General features: G+C 47.0%; 1 protein-coding gene across 4 annotated transcripts in view; it reads right to left on the reverse strand.

Annotated features, from left to right (window-relative positions):
* Positions 1-16,078, reverse strand: part of LOC137369868 (tubulin delta chain-like) — a 109,400-nt gene that overhangs the window by 86,507 nt on the left and 6,815 nt on the right. For all 4 annotated transcript variants that reach the window (XM_068031513.1, XM_068031515.1, XM_068031512.1 and 1 more), the window contains one exon: positions 11,176-11,281. In XM_068031513.1, coding sequence (XP_067887614.1) covers positions 11,176-11,279 — 104 coding nt within the window. In that variant the 5' untranslated portion in view covers positions 11,280-11,281. The remainder of the gene's footprint in view (positions 1-11,175; positions 11,282-16,078) is intronic.

Here is a 16,078-nt window from a genome sequence, read left to right on the forward strand (position 1 = left end):
TGTGGAAGTTTGGTTGATATAATTAGGTCATCTCTTAGTTTACGAATGTTTGGCAGTGTATTAGTTATTACTGAACTAATAATCCAGTGAACATGAGTTCAAATCAGATAGTTTAAGAAATTAAATTCAGGTGAAACAAAATCCGGAAATATTAAGCTGGTATCAGTAAAAGTGCTCATGAAGTTAGTGGATTGTTCGTGGACTGGCTCCCTAACGGGGAAGGAAATCTGTCATCATTTCTCAGTCTGTCCTATATGGGACTCCAGTCATACACCAACATGGTTGACTCTTAATTGCCCTTTGAAATGGCCTAGCAAGCCACTCAGTTGTATCAACCAGGGCAAGTAGAGATGGGCAATAAATGCCGACTTTTCTAGGCGATGCCCACATCTCGAGAATGAATCAAAGAAACATTCCACCACGTTTCAATTCTTGTTGACGGCCTTCCTTGACTGTGCCTTTCTGACTCGAGTAACAGGCTGACTGCTTGCTGTCTGTATAATGATTCAAGCGAAGGTCCTTGGTGTGCTGCTTTATAAGCAAGTAGCAAATATGGCATACAAACATACGAATTAGGAGCAGGAGAAGGCCACTCGGCCCCTCGAGCCTGCTCTGCCATTCAATAAGTTCATGGCTGAACTGATTACTCCACATTTCCACCGACCCCCAATAACCTTTCATCCCTTTCATGGGGCAACGTTTAGAGGAGATGTGCGAGGCAAGTTTTTTATACAGAGGGTGGTGAGTGCCTGGAACTTGCTGCCAGGGGAGGTGGTGGAAGCAGATACAATAGCAACGTTTAAGAGACATCTTGACAAATATATGAATAGGAAGGGAATAGAGGGATATGGGCCCCGGAAGTGCAGAAGGTGTTAGTTTCGGCAGGCATCAAGATCGGCGCAGGCTTGGAGGGCCGAATGGCCTGTTCCTGTGCTGTACTGTTCTTTGTTCTTTGCTTATCAAGAATCTATCTACCTCTGCCTTAAAAATATTCAAAGATTCTGGTAGTTTTTATTCCATTCCATCGAGGTTATAGTCAGGCTGTGAAGGTCGCAGCTAATCCAGTATACCATCCTCTCTACCAGCCCTCTTGGTCTGAGGATGGCATGGGGCAGATTGAAGCTGTTACACTTGGCATTGTCTGGAGAATCATAGAATGGTTGCAGCACAGAAGGAGGCCATTCGGCCTGTCATGACTATGCCAGTTCTCTGCAAGAGCAACTCGGTTAGTCTCACTCACTTGCCCATTCCTCGTAGCCCTGCAAATTTTTTCCCATCAGCTAATTATTCAATTTTGAAAGTCACTGTTGAATCTACCTCCACCACACTCTCAGGCAGTGCCTTCCAGATCCTAACCACTCACTGCATAAAAATGTTTTTCCTTATTTCACAATTGGTTCTTTTGCCATTCAATTTATATTGGTGTCCTCTGGTTCTTGGCCCTTCCACCAATGGAAACAGTTTCTCCCTTTCTACTCTGCCCATATGATTTTGAACACTTCTATCAAATCTCCTCTCAACTTTCTCTTCTCTAAGAAGAAAAGCCCCAGCTTCTCCAATCTATCCATGTAACTGAAGTGCCTCATCCCTGGAACCATTCTCAGAATTCTTTTCTGCACCCTCTCTAATGCCTTCACATCCTTCCTAAAGTGTGGTGCCCAGAATTGGGCGCTATATTCCAAATGAGGCCAAACCAGTGTTTTATAACGGTTCATCATAACTTCCTTGCTTTTGTACTTTAAACTTCTATTTATAAAGCCCAGGATTGTGTATGCCTTATTAACCCCCTTCTCAACCAGCCCTGCCACCTTTAACAATTTGTGCACATATACCCCAAGGTTCCTCTGCTTCTGCAACCCCATTAAAATTGTATCCTTTATTTTATATTTCCTCTTCTTGTTCTTCCTATGAAAATGAATCACTTCACACTTCTCTGCATTAAATTTTATCTGCCACGTGTCTGCCCATTCCACCAGCCTGTCTATATCCTCTTGAAGTCTATAATTGAACGGCTGGTTCTGATATAAAACTAGCCCAACTCTCCCTGATTGGATACAATCTATTCTGAGGACCTAACCCATCTCTGGAAAAGCATTGGTCATGTCATCTGTTTCCATAACAACTCCTGCATCTGGGTATCTTTGGGTTGATTTTAACTCCAGTGGGTTTTGGATGAGACGACAAGTACAAAGCACATTGATCTAAGTTTGAGTGCTGGTGTAGTTTAACCTCTGGGCCTTATCTGCACATCATCAGTCAGCTACCTTCCTGATATGGGTGGAAGCAGCAGCTGACTGACTGTGGGCGGGACACAAAGTTTGGGCGATGTGAGACGAGTAGGCTCACCACCGAGCAGATAAGTAGAGAAGGCAGTTTTAGGGGATCTCACAGGAGGGATGGGGGACTGGCTCCTACCCACTTCCAAAGGGTGCCTTGACCACCTGACGGAGTTAGCTGTTAAAATGGTGGCCAGCGGGAATCCAGCAAGAAGAGGATTCAACCATGCCTTAAAATTGTAGCAATCACCACAACAACAGCAACAACTTGCATTTATATAGTGCCTTTAACATAGTAGAATGTTCCAACATGGTTCACAGGAGTGTAATCAGACAAAAATTGACACGAGGCCAGAAAAGAAGATATTAGTACAGGTGACCAAAAGCTTGGTCAAAGAAGTAGGTTTTAAGGAAGAGAGATGGAGAGCAGAGAAGCTTAGGCAGGGAAATTTAGAGCTTAGGCCCTAGACAACTAAAAGCATGGCTGCCAACGGTGGAGTGAAGGCAATGGCAGATGCAAAAGAGGCCATAATTGGAGGAACGCAGTGTTCTCGGAGAACTGTAGGGTTGGAGGATGTTACAGGGATAGGAAGGGGCACCGCCACGGTGGGTTAGAACATGATGAGAATTTTTAGATTAGAGGTACAGCACTGAAACAGGCCCTTCGGCCCACCGAGTCTGTGCCGACCATCAACTACCCATTTATACTAATCCTACACTAATCCCATATTCCTACCAAACATCCCCACCTGTCCCTATATTTCCCTACCACCTACCTATACTAGTGACAATTTATAATGGCCAATTTACCTATCAACCTGCAAGTCTTTTGGCTTGTGGGAGGAAACCGGAGCACCCGGAGAAAACCCACGCAGACACAGGGAGAACTTGCAAACTCCACACAGGCAGTACCTAGAATCGAACCCGGGTCCCTGGAGCTGTGAGGCTGCGGTGCTAACCACTGCGCCACTGTGCCGCCCTTGAAATCAAGGAGTTGCTGGGCCATTGTAGGTCAGCGAGAACAAGGATAATGGATAAAGGTGGTGCGAGTTAGGATATGGACAGCAGAGTTTGGATGAGCTCAGGTTTATAGAGAGTGGAAGCAACTAGTGCTTTTCAGATTTTGCCCTCCCTACCCATGCCATAGTGTCATATAAGGGGGATGTCATGGGAAATCTTCAATAAATCATCTTGAGTCACTCATACAATCATAGAGACATACAGCACAAAGGGAGCTCTTTTAAAGAACTGTCCAATTAGTCTTACTCCCCTACTCTTTCCCCATTGCACTACAATTTCTTTCCTTTTCAATTATTTATCCAATTCCCTTTTGAAAGTTACTATTGAATCTGCTTCCATCACTTTTGCATGCAGTGCATTCCAAATCACAACAACTCGCGAAATATAAAATATTCTCCTGATCTCTCCGTGGTTCTTTTGCCAGTTGTCTTAAGTCTGTGTCCTCTGGTTATTAACCCTCTGGCCAATGGAAATGGTTTCCCCTTATTTATTGTGTCAAAACAGTAATTTTGAACACCTCTAGTAAATCTCCGATTAGCTTTCTCTGTTCTAAGGAGAACAAACTCAGCTTCTCCGACCTCTCCACATAACTGAAGTTCCTCATCCCTGATATTATTCTGGTAAATCTGCTCTGCACGCTCTCCAAGGCCTCGACATCTTTCCTGAAGTGTGGCGCCAGAACTGGATACAATAATTCAGCTAAGGCCTAACCAGTAATTTATAAAGGTTTACCATATCTTATTTGCTTTTATACTATATGCATCTATTTTTAAAGTTCAGAATCCCATAAGCTTAAAAGCAACCTTGCCCGTCTTGGAGCAAAGACCAAATTATGGAGAGTCCTCATCAGGGATCTCCTCTTTGCTGACGATGCTGCATTAACATCTCACACAGAAGAGTGTCTACAGAGACTCATCGACAGGATTGCGGCTGCCTGCAACGGATTTGGCCTAACCATCAGCCTCAAGAAAACAAACATCATGGAACAAGACATCAGAAATGCTCCATCCATCAATATCGGCGACCACGCTCTGGAAGTGGTTCAAGAGTTCACCTACCTAGGCTCAACTATCACCAGTAACCTGTCTCTCAATGCAGAAATCAACAACGCATGGGAAAGGCTCCCGCTGCTATGTGCAGACTGGCCAAGAGAGTGTGGGAAAATGCCACACTGACACGGAACACAAAAGTCCGAGTATTTCAAGCCTGTGTCTTCAGTACCTTGCTCTACGGCAGCGAGGCCTGGACAACGTATGTCAGCCAAGAGCGACGTCTCAACTCATTCCATCTTCGCTGCCTCCAGGGAATTCTTAGCATCAGGTGGCAGGACCATATCTCCAACGCAGAAGTCCTTGAGGCGGCCAACATCCCCAGCATATACACCCTACTGAGCCAGCGGCGCTTGAGATTGCTTGGCCATGTGAGCCGCATGGAAGATGGCAAGATCCCCAAGGACGTATTGTACAGCGAGCTCGTCACTGGCATCAGACCCACCGGCCATCCATGTCTCCGCTTTAAAGATGTCTGCAAACGCGACATGGAGTCCTGTGACACTGACCACAAGTCGTGGGAGTCGGTTGCCAGTGATCGTCAGAGCTGGCAGACAGCCATAATGGCAGGGCTAAAGAGTGGCGAGTCAAAGCAGTTGGCAAGAAAAAAGACAGAAGTGCAAGGGGAGAGCCAACTGTGTAACAGCCCCGACAACCAATTTTATCTGCAGCGCCTGTGGAAGAGTCTGTCACTCTAGAATTGGCCTTTATAGCCACTCCAGGCGCTGCTCCACAAACCACTGACCACATCTAGGCGCTTACCCATTGTCTCTCGAGACAAGGAGGCCAAAGAAGAAAGTTAGCTTTATCAACTTGTCGTGCCACCTTCAGTGACGTGTGTATATGAACTCCCAGGCCTTCCTGTCATAGAATCATAGAAAGTTTAAGGCACAGAAAGAGGCCACTTGGCCCATCGTGTCTGTGCTGGCCGAAAAACGATCCACCTATTCTAATCCCACCTTCCAGTATTTGGGCCATAGCCCTGCAGATTACGGCACTTGAGGTGCATAATCCAGACTCTTTTTGAATGAGTTGAGGGTCCCCGCCTCAACTATCCTTTCAGGCAGTGAGTTCCAGACCATCACCACCCTCTGAGTGAAAACGTTTTTTCTCATCTCCCCTCTAATTTTTTCTACCAATCATTTTAATCTATGCCCCCTCATCACTGACTTTTCTGCTAAGGTGAATAGACCCTTCACCTCCACTCTATCCAGGCCCCTCAAATTTTTGTACATTTCAATCAGATCTCCCCTCAGCCTTCTCTGTTCCAAGGAGAACAATCCCAGCCTATCCAATCTTTCCTCATAGCTGCATTTTTCCAGTCCTGACAACATCCTCATAAATCTCCTCTGTACCCTCTCGAGTGCAATTACATCCTTTCTGTAATGAAGGGACCAGAACTGCAAACAGTACTCAAGCTGTGGCCTAAGCAATGAGTTGAACAGTTTCAGCATAACCTCCCTGCTCTTATATTCTATACCTCAGCTAATAAAGGAAAGGATTCCATATGCCTTCTCAACCACCTTATCGACCTGTACTGCTACCTTCAGGGATCTGTGGACATTCACTCCAAGGTCCCTCACTTCCTCTACACTTCTCAGTATTTTCCCATTAATCGTGTATTCCTTTGCCTTGTTTAAACTCCCCAAATGCATCACCTCACACTTCTACAAGTTGAATTCCATTTGTCACTTTTCTGCCCATCTGACCAGACCATCAATATCTTCCTGCAGTCTACAGCTATCCTCCTCGCTATCTGCCACACGGCTAACCTTTGTGTTGTCTGCAAACTTTTTGATCATGCCCCCTAGATTTATGTCCAAATTACTAATATACACCACGTTAAGCAGGGGACCCAGTATTCAGCCCCGTGTAACGCCACTGGAAACAGCCCTCCAGTCACTAAAACAACCGTCAACAATTACCCTTTCTTTCCTGCCACTGAACCAATTTAGTATCCATCTTGCTGCATTTCCCTGGATCCCATGGGTTTCTTTTTAACCAGTGGGACATTGTCAAAAGCCTTGCTAAAATCCATGTAGACCACGTCAACTGCACTACCCTCATCAATCTTCCTTGTTACTTCTTCAAAAAAATTGATCAAATTGGTCAAACAAGATCTTCCCTTAACAAATCCATGCTGACTATCCTTGATTAACCTGTGCCTTTCTAAGTGACAGTTTATTCTATCTCTCAGAATAGATTCCAATAATTTGCCCACTACTGAGGTTAGATTGACTGGTCTGTAATTATTTTGGTCTATCCTTTGCCCCCTTTTTAAACAGAGGTACAACATTAGCAATTCTCCAATCCTCTGGCACTACAGCTATATCCAGTGAGGACTGGAAAATGATGATTAGACCCTCTGTTATTTCCTCTCTTGCTTCTTTTAACAGCCTAGGATGCATTGCATCTGACCCTGGTCATTTATCAACTTTCAAGGATGCTAATCCCATTAATACTTCCTCTCTCCCTATGTTTATCACATCTAATACGTCACACTCTTCCTCCGTAAATACAATATCTGCATCGTTCCCCTCTTTTCTGAAGACAGATGCAAAGTATTCATTAAGAATCATACCAATATCTTCTGCCCCTACACATGGGTTACCTTTTTGGTCTTTTATGGGCCCTACTCTCTCCTTAGTTATCCTCTTAGTCTTGATGTATTGATAAAACATCTTTGGGTTCACCTTGATTTTGCTTGCCAATATTCTTTCATGCCCTCCGTTAGCTTTCCTAATTTCCTTTTTGATTTCACCCCTCCACTTTCTATACTCCTCTCGGCTTTCTGCAGTATTGAGTGTCGGACATAAGCTTTCCTTTTCTGCCTTATCTTACCCTGTAAACTCTTTGACATACATGGTGCTCTAGAGTTGGCCGTCTCACCCTTTTTCTTTGTTTACTCTGAACCCCTTGAATCTTCCCTTTGAATGCCTCCCATTGTTCTGACACTGATTTACCTTCAAGTAGCTGTTTCCAGTCCACTTTCGCTAAATCACTCCTCAGCTTAGTAAGATTGGCCTTGCCCCAATTGAGAACTCTAATTCCTGTTTTATCCTTGTCCTTTTCCATAATTATGTTAAAACTGACTGAATTATGATCACTACCATCAAAATGCTCTCCCACTGCCACCCCTTCCACCTGCCCATCTTCATTTCCTTAAACTATGTCTAAAACTGCGCCCTCTCTTGTTGGCCTGGCGACATACTGGGCAAAAAAGGTTCTTCTGAATGCACCTCAAGAATTCTGCTCCCTCAATTCCTTCCACACTAAAACTATCCCAGTTAATTTTGGGATAATTAAAATCCCCTACTATTACTGCCTTATTGTTCTTGCACTTCTCAGAGAGAGTTCCTACACCCTTTTTAAAATTTGGTTAACATTTATAATCTGCTTTGATGTCAACCGTAGCTCAGTGGTGGCACCCTCACCTGAGTCAGAAGGTTGTGGGTTCAAGCCCCAGTCCAGGAACTTGAGCACATAATCTAGGTTGATACTGCAGTGCAGTACTAAGGGAGCGCTGCACTGTCGGAGATCTTGGAGGTGGATGTAAAAGATCCCATGTCACTATTTGAAATTGAGCAGGGGAGTTCTTCCTCCAGTACTGGCCAAAATTTATCCCTCAACAAATATCACAAAAATATATTAACTGGTCACGTATCTCATTGTGGGACTTTGCTGCATGCAAAATGGCTGCTGTGCTTCCTCCATTACACCGAGGACACACTTAAAAAACACTTCAATTTCTCTACACCTCCATCCCCCACCAGGATGGTTTGAGGGCTCTCTGCTTCTTCCTTGAACAGAGGCCAACCAGTCCCCATCCACCACCACCCTCCTCTGCCTGGCTGAACATGTTCTCCCATTGAACAACTTCTCCTTGAACTCCACTCACTTCCTTCAAGTAAAAGGTGTTTCTATGGGTACCCGCATGGGTCCTAGATATGACTGTCATTTTGTGGGATATGTCAAACATTTCTTGTTCCAGTCTTAATCAGGCCCCCTCCCCCAACTCTTTTTCCGGTACATTGATGACTGTATCGGTGCTGTTTCCTGCTCCCGCCCCGAACTGGAAAACTTTATCAACTTTGCTTCTAATTTCCACCCTTTTCTCACCTTCACATGGTCCATCTCCGACACTTCCCTTCCCTTCCTCGACTACTCTGTCTCCATCTCCGGGGATAGGCTGTCTACTAATATTCATTATAAGCCCACAGACTCCCACAGCTACCTCGACTACACTTCTTTGCACCCTGCCTCCTGTAAGGACTGCATTCCATTCTCCCAGTTTCTCCATCTCCGACGCATCTGCTCTGATGATGCTACCTTCCACGACAGTGCTTCTAACATGTCTTCCTTTTTCCTCAACCGAGGATTCACCCCCAATGTGGTTGACAGGGCCCTCAACCGTGTCTGACCCATTTCCCGCACCTCTACTCTCACCCCTTCCCCTCCCTTCCAGAACCGTGACAGGGTTCCCCTTGTCCTCACTTTCTACCCCACCAGCCTCCAGATCTAAAGGATCATCCTGCGCCACATCCAGTGTGGTGCCACTACCAAACGCATCTTCCCCTCCCTTCCCCTGTCAGCAGTCCGAAGGGATCGTTCCCTCCGCAACACCCTCGTCCATTCATCCATTACCGCCACCGCCTCGTCCCCTTCCCGCGGCACTTTCCCCTGCAATCGCAATGGTGTAATACCTGCCCATTTACCTCCTCTCTCCTCACTATCCAAGGCCCCAAACACTCCTTTCAGGTGAAGCAGTGATTTACTTGTACTTCTTTCAATTTAGTATACTGTATTCGCTGCTCACAATGTGGTCTCCTTTACACTGCGAAGACCAAACGCAGACTGGGTGACCGCTTTGCGGAACACCTCTGCTCAGTCCAGAAGCATGACCCCGAGCTTCCAGTTGCTTGCCATTTCAACACCACCCCTGCTCTCATGCTCACGTGTCTGTCCTGGGATTGCTGCATTGTTCCAGTGAACATCAACGCAAGCTTGAGGAACAGCATCCTACGGCACACTACAGCCTGCCGGACAGAACAATGAGTTCAATAATTTCAGAGCTTGACGGTCCCCCCCTTTTTACGTATAGTTATTTTTCCTTTTTTTGTTTTTTCTTTGGTTATTTTATTTTGGAGTTTTTAGTGTGTTTAGTTTGGTTTTGCTGTGCCTACCCACTGTTTCTGTTTTTTCTTAATTTTTAATGTTTGTGCTTGGAGTACTTTGTGCTTTCCAGTCTATTCACACCCTCCTCTGTACTAACACTTTGTCTTTCAGCACACCATTAACATACCGTTTTCCTTTGTTCCATGACTTTCTGGTTAGTTATTCTCTGTGACCTTGTCCTATCAACACCTTCTCTTTTGTTATCTCTTGCCCCACCCCCCGCTTTACTTGCTTAAAATCTTTTACATTTCTAACATTTTTCAGTTCTGAAGAAGGGTCACTGACCTGAAAAGTTAACTCTGCTTCTTTCTCCACAGATGCTGACAGAACTGCTGAGTATTTCCAGCATTTCTTGTTTTTTCTTCAAAAACACTTAATTGACTATAAAGCACTTTGGGATATCCTGTGTTCATGAAAGGCTCTATATAAATGCAAGTTCTTTCCTTTAAAGATACACCAGGTAGTGCCTTTACTCACTAGACCAGCAAGTGGATTATCCACTACCAAGGTTGCTCCTCAGCCGGTAAGACATTCCTGAGTGATGGAGAATGGGCCCCCACAGATTCCCCATTCCTTCCTGCTCGGAAATGCCTCCTCTCAACTTTCAGATCACAAGCCTTCCAAATGAACCCCAAGTTCCCGCACTCTGGTAACTGAGGATTATTCCACATTGCATTTACTTCCTTTTGAAGGATTGATAATGGAATTAATACAGAAAACTAATAATAGTCAGTTGGAAAAATATATTCCCTAATCATCAAAATGTCTGCTCAGTGCCAGACTTTGTTTCCACAAGGACTCCGTCTATTTTCAGATTGAATTTGTTCCAAATAGAGCAAACAAGGATCTTTCCAAATTTGGTCCGAGTGGTTGGCTGCTTGTTACACAGTTGACTTTCTACACCCAATAGGTAGGTGCCTCTGGCTGCTTCTTTCGCTAATTTTGTCCTCTCCTCTCTAGAAGCCGCAGACCCTACCTGGATACAATACTACACGGAATTTCCCATTCTTCATGGGTGAAGTTAGGAAATGAATTCCGATGGGCTATTTGACTGTGCGGGCATCATAGTTGTGCCCAATCCTCTTTTCACTCAGCCAATAAACAGCTAATGGTCGAAGAATACCAACTGGTAGTGGGATCCCTGCTAATTTCCCCCACCCTAGCATAGGGCCAAATACATGGCATACATAGAGATTAGTAGATGTAGAGGAGGTAGGCAGACACACACATAGAGTCAGAGTCAATTGTACAGCCCATCTGGTGCTCTGGTGAGGTCAGTAAACTCAGCACAGATTGAAATTTGAATCTGAAACCTTTTGATCTAAGTGGCTTAGTGCTACACCAAGTAGTACTTTTACTCATTAGCTCATGAGAGTGCCAAATGGGAAGGCCAAAGGCCCGTTTGATGAGACTGAAAAGTCAATGCAACATCAGAACACAGGAATTCAGCCCCTTGATCCTGCTCCATCATTCGATTAGCCAATTAGATGATAGATGTTCTGCACCTCAACTCCATTTACCCACCTTTTCTCCATATCTTTGATTGCTTGATATGCTTATCCCAAAAAAACTATTGATCTCAGTCATAAAAGTTCTAATTGACCCAAATTCACAGCCTTCTCAGCAACAGACCCTTTCCAGGTGAGATCACTTACCTGTCCACTGCAGAATTTGGAGCCCTTTCACTGGTAACCAGTTTCCACCATTCTTGTCCCACTTGATTGCCACACTGCCCGACCTGTAGCCAAATGGTGGACATTCCTGGAGGAAAAGGAGAAGACATTAGCCATTTATCACACCGTTTAGCGAGAATCTCATGGAGTAACCTAGGCGTATATGTACATAAGTCAATGAAGGTGGCAGAACAGCTTGAGAGCAGTTAATAAAGCATACAGTATCCTGGGCTTTATTAATAGGGGTATAGAGTACAAGAGCAAGGAAGTTATGTTGAACTTGTATAAGACACTAGTTCGGCCTCAGCTGGAGTATTGCGTCCAGTTCTGGGCGCCGCACTTCAGGAAAGACGTGAGGGCATTTGAGAGGGTACAGAAAAGATTCACGAGAATGGTTCCAGAGATGAGGAATTTCAGTTATGAAGATAGACTGGAGAAGTTAGGACTGTTTTCCTTGGAGAAGAGAAGGCTGAGAGGTGATTTGATAGAGGTATTCAAAATTATGAGGGGTCTGGACACAGTTCTTCTTTGGCCTCCTTGTCTCGAGAGGTGGCCTGGAGGTGGTCAGTGGTTTGTGGAGCAGTGCCTGGAGTGGCTATAAAGGCCAATTCTAGAGTGGCAGACTCTTCCACAGGTGCTGCAGAAAAATTTATTTGTCAGGGCTGTTACACAGTTGGCTCTCCCCTTGCGCATCTGTCTTTTTACCTGCCAACTGCTAAGTCTCTTCGACTCGCCACACTTTAGCCCCGCCTTTATGGCTGCCCGCCAGTTCTGGCGATCACTGGCAACTGACTCCCACAACTTGTGATCAATGTCACAGGACTTCATGTCGCGTTTGCAGACGTCTTTAAAGCGGAGACGTGGACGGCCAGTGGGGCTGATACCAGTGGCGAGCTCACTGTACAATGTGTCTTTGGGGATCCTGCCATCCTCCATGCGGCTCTCATGGCCAAGCCATCTCAAGCGCTGCTGACTCAGTAGTGTGTACAAGCTGGGGATGTTGGCCGCCTCGAGGACTTCTGTGTTGGAGATACGGTCCTGCCACCTGATGCCAAGTATTCTCTGGAGGCAGCGAAGATGGAATGAATTGAGACGTCGCTCTTGGCTGACATACGTTGTACAGGCCTCGCTGCCATAGAGCAAGGTACTGAGGACACAGGCTTGATACACTCGGACTTTTGTGTTCCGTGTCAGTGCGCCATTTTCCCACACTCTCTTGGCCAGTCTGGACATAGCAGTGGAAGCCTTTCCCATGCGCTTGTTGATTTCTGCATCTAGAGACAGGTTACTGGTGATAGTTGAGCCTAGGTAGGTGAACTCTTGAACCACTTCCAGAGCGTGGTCGCCAATATTGATGGATGGAGCATTTCTGACGTCCTGTCCCATGATGTTCGTTTTCTTGAGGCTGATGGTTAGGCCAAATTCGTTACAGGCAGCCGCAAACCTGTCGATGAGACTCTGCAGACACTCTTCAGTGGGAGATGTTAAAGCAGCATCGTCAGCAATGAGGACTTTCTGTACTTTGGTCTTCGCTGTTAGACGGGCAAGGTTGAACAACCTGCCATCTGATCTTGTGTGGAGGAAAATTCCTTCTTCTGAAGACTTGAACGCATGTGAAAGCAGCAGGGAGAAGAAAATCCCAAACAGTGTGGGTGCGAGAACACAGCCCTGTTTCACGCCACTCAGGATAGGAAAGGGCTCTGATGAGGTGCCGCCATGTTGAATTGTGACTTTCATATTGTCACGGAATGAGGTGATGATACTTAGTAGCTTTGGTGGACATCCAATCTTTTCTAGTAGTCTGAAGAGACCACGTCTGCTGACGGGGTCAAAGGCTTTGGTGAGATCAATGAAAGCAATGTAGAGGGGCATCTGTTGTTCATGGCATGTCTCCTGTATCTGACGAAGGGAGAACAGCATGTCAATGGTCGATCTCTCTGCACGAAAGCCACACTGCGCCTCAGGGTAGACACGCTCAGACAGCTTCTAGAGCCTGTTTAGAGCGACTCGAACAAAGACTTTCCCCACAATGCTGAGCAGGGAGATTCCACGGTAGTTGTTGCAGTCACCGCGGTCACCTTTGTTTTTATAGAGGGTGATGATATTGACATCGCGTATGTCCTGAGGTACTGCTCCCTCGTCCCAGCACAGGCAAAGCAGTTCATGTAGTGCTGAGAGTATAGCAGGCTTGGCACTCTTGATTATTTCAGGGGTAATGCTGTCCTTCCCAGGGGCTTTTCCACTGGCTAGAGAATCAATGGCATCACTGAGTTCCAATTTTGTTGGCTGTACGTCCAGCTCATCCATGACTGCTAGAGACTGGGCTGCATTGAGAGCAGTCTCAGTGACAACATTCTCCCTGGAGTACAGTTCTAGGTAGTGCTCAACCCAGCGGTCCATTTGTTTGCGTTGGTCAGTGATTATGTCCCCTGATTTAGATTTGAGGGGGGCGATCTTCTTGATGGTTGGCCCAAAAGCTCTCTTTATGCCATCATACATTCCTCTGATGTTTCCGGTGTCTGAGGCCAGCTGAATATGACTGCATAGGTGTTGCCAGTCGTCATTTGCACAGCGCCTGGCTGTTCTTTGTGCAGTGTTTCTGGCTGCTTTAAGTGCTACGGATGTTAACTCGCTGGGGGCTTTCTTGTAGTTCAACAGTGCAATGCGCTTAGCGACTATGACAGGTTTCAGCTCTTCATTATGAGATTGAAACCAGTCTTCATTCCTCTTCGCGCGTTTGCCGTAGGTGGTCAAAGCTGACTCATAGATGGCGTCTCTGATGTGGGCCCACTTAGTCTCAGCATCCCCTGTGGGAGTGTTTTGAAGGGCTTTTACAAGTGAACTTAGAAATTTTTGTAACAGATGTGGATGAGAAATTCTGCTTGTGTTGATGCGCGGGTGGCCTTTCTGCTTGGAGTGATGCAGCTTCTTTGGTTTGAGTCTAACCTTGCTGCACACCAGGGAGTGGTCGGTGTTGCAGTCTGCACTGTGGAAGATACGTGTGATTTGGACACTGTTTAAGGAGGCTCGCCTTGTGACAATGAAGTCCAGCTGGTGCCAACGACGCGATCTTGGGTGCCTCCATGAAACCTGGTGACAGGTTTTAGTGTGAAAGAACGAGTTGGTGATGCAGAGGTTATGATAGGTACACAACTCAAGCAGTCTCTGTCCATTCTCATTCATCCTTCCAACGCCATAGCGCCCAAGGCAGGAGGGCCATGAGTCATGGTCGGCCCCAACCCTGGCATTAAAGTCCCCCAGCAGGAATAGGTGTTCGGTGTTGGGGATGCTACTAATGATATTATGGAGTTCCTCGTAGAACTGATCTTTAGCTTCAGGTGGGGAGCAGAGTGTTGGAGCATAGATGCTGAGTAGGTGTACTGGACCAGAGGCGGTGAGCAGTCGGATGGACAGTATGCGTTCAGAGCCATTTGAGGGAGGCTCTATCATGCTGAGCAAGGAGTTTCTGATGGCGAAGCCCACTCCATGCTGTCTTGGTTCTTCAGGATCCCTACCCTGCCAGAAGAAGGTGTAGTCTTGCTCTCTTCGATATCCACTCGCAGGGAGGCGTGTCTCCTGAAGTGCTGCAATGTCTACATTGAGTCTACTGAGCTCGTTGTTAATGATAGCGGTCTTCCAAGAATCGTTGATTTGTGTAAGGTCTTCCGACAGGCCAGGACACATAGTTCTGACGTTCCAGCTTGCAAAGCGAAGGGCTGGTACCTTCTTTCCTTTTATCGTGTTGTTTGGTGTGGTGTTGCAGTCCACTTTTCGGGCAATGACCCTGAGCTCCAAGCACCCATTGAAGCAGATGGACTGTGGCAGGACAGAACCTTATTGACCGGGGGCTGCCCGGTTTGAGGCGGGCGGTAGCTGTCCACTGAGGTGCGATGACCTCTCCCACTGACAAAGGCACCTCTCCCACTGACAAAGGCAATCCGTGGCGCCCAATCTCTACGCCAATTGAGCTGGACTTATAACCCGTAACTGCTGCCTTCCGTGTTGTTTCAGTCGCAGTGAGGCAACTATGGTGACCTCTCCATGGCGCATCCCTGGGCGGATGTATGGAGGTTGAGAGTTGCCCAAGCGTCAAAACCCCCCTCTCGGCCTTTCTGGTGGGATCCAAAGGAGTGCAGAGCACGACGTTTGACACCGGTATGGCTGCAGGAACTGCCGGAAACATGCCAAAGGTGACACATGACCGCCTACGGGGTTCCGCTCCGGATTTTCTGTTCGGGTTTACTCCCTTAGCCTTGGTCTCTCCCGAGACGCCCACAAGGCAGTGGGTTGTTAGGGCCCCTACACAGGGGTAGGAGGATGCCGGTGGGAGGAGGGGGTGCGAGGGGGAGGGGTGGAGGGAAGGGGGTGTGAGGGGGAGCTGGGAAGGGGGCTGTAAGGGGGTGGGGGGGGGTGCAGGGGAAGGGGGTGCAGGGGGAAGATGGTGCGAGGGGGGTGCTGGGAAGGGGTTGCGAGGGGGGAGGAGGTGGGGGAGGGTGGTGTGGGGGGGGGGGTGAGCTGGGAGAGTGGAGCTGGGAAGGGGAAGGGGTAAGGAGGGGGAAGGGGGGTGGGGAAAGGGGGTGCAGGTAATAAACCATTTCATCAGTTCCCACCATCGACGCCGGGAAAGCTCATCTGTGTCCTCCGGGAGGTGAGCGACAGCCTCGGGCGCTGGTGCCAGCAGGAATTCGCCGACATTGCGCTGCAGTTGTGCTACGAGCCTCACATCTCCTGCGGGCGCTTTGAAGTTGCGGCCGAGGAGCCGTTCGTGGCTTTTTTACGTGTTCGGGGCACCTTTTTCGCAAGGCTTCCCCTCTATGATAGTTTTATTGCCCTAGGGTCCCGCTGCTCCTTCTTCTCTACAATGGACTTACTGCACGCCGTGGCC

This window comes from Heterodontus francisci, chromosome 5, assembly GCF_036365525.1.
Source record: "Heterodontus francisci isolate sHetFra1 chromosome 5, sHetFra1.hap1, whole genome shotgun sequence".
Lineage (NCBI taxonomy): Eukaryota > Metazoa > Chordata > Chondrichthyes > Heterodontiformes > Heterodontidae > Heterodontus > Heterodontus francisci.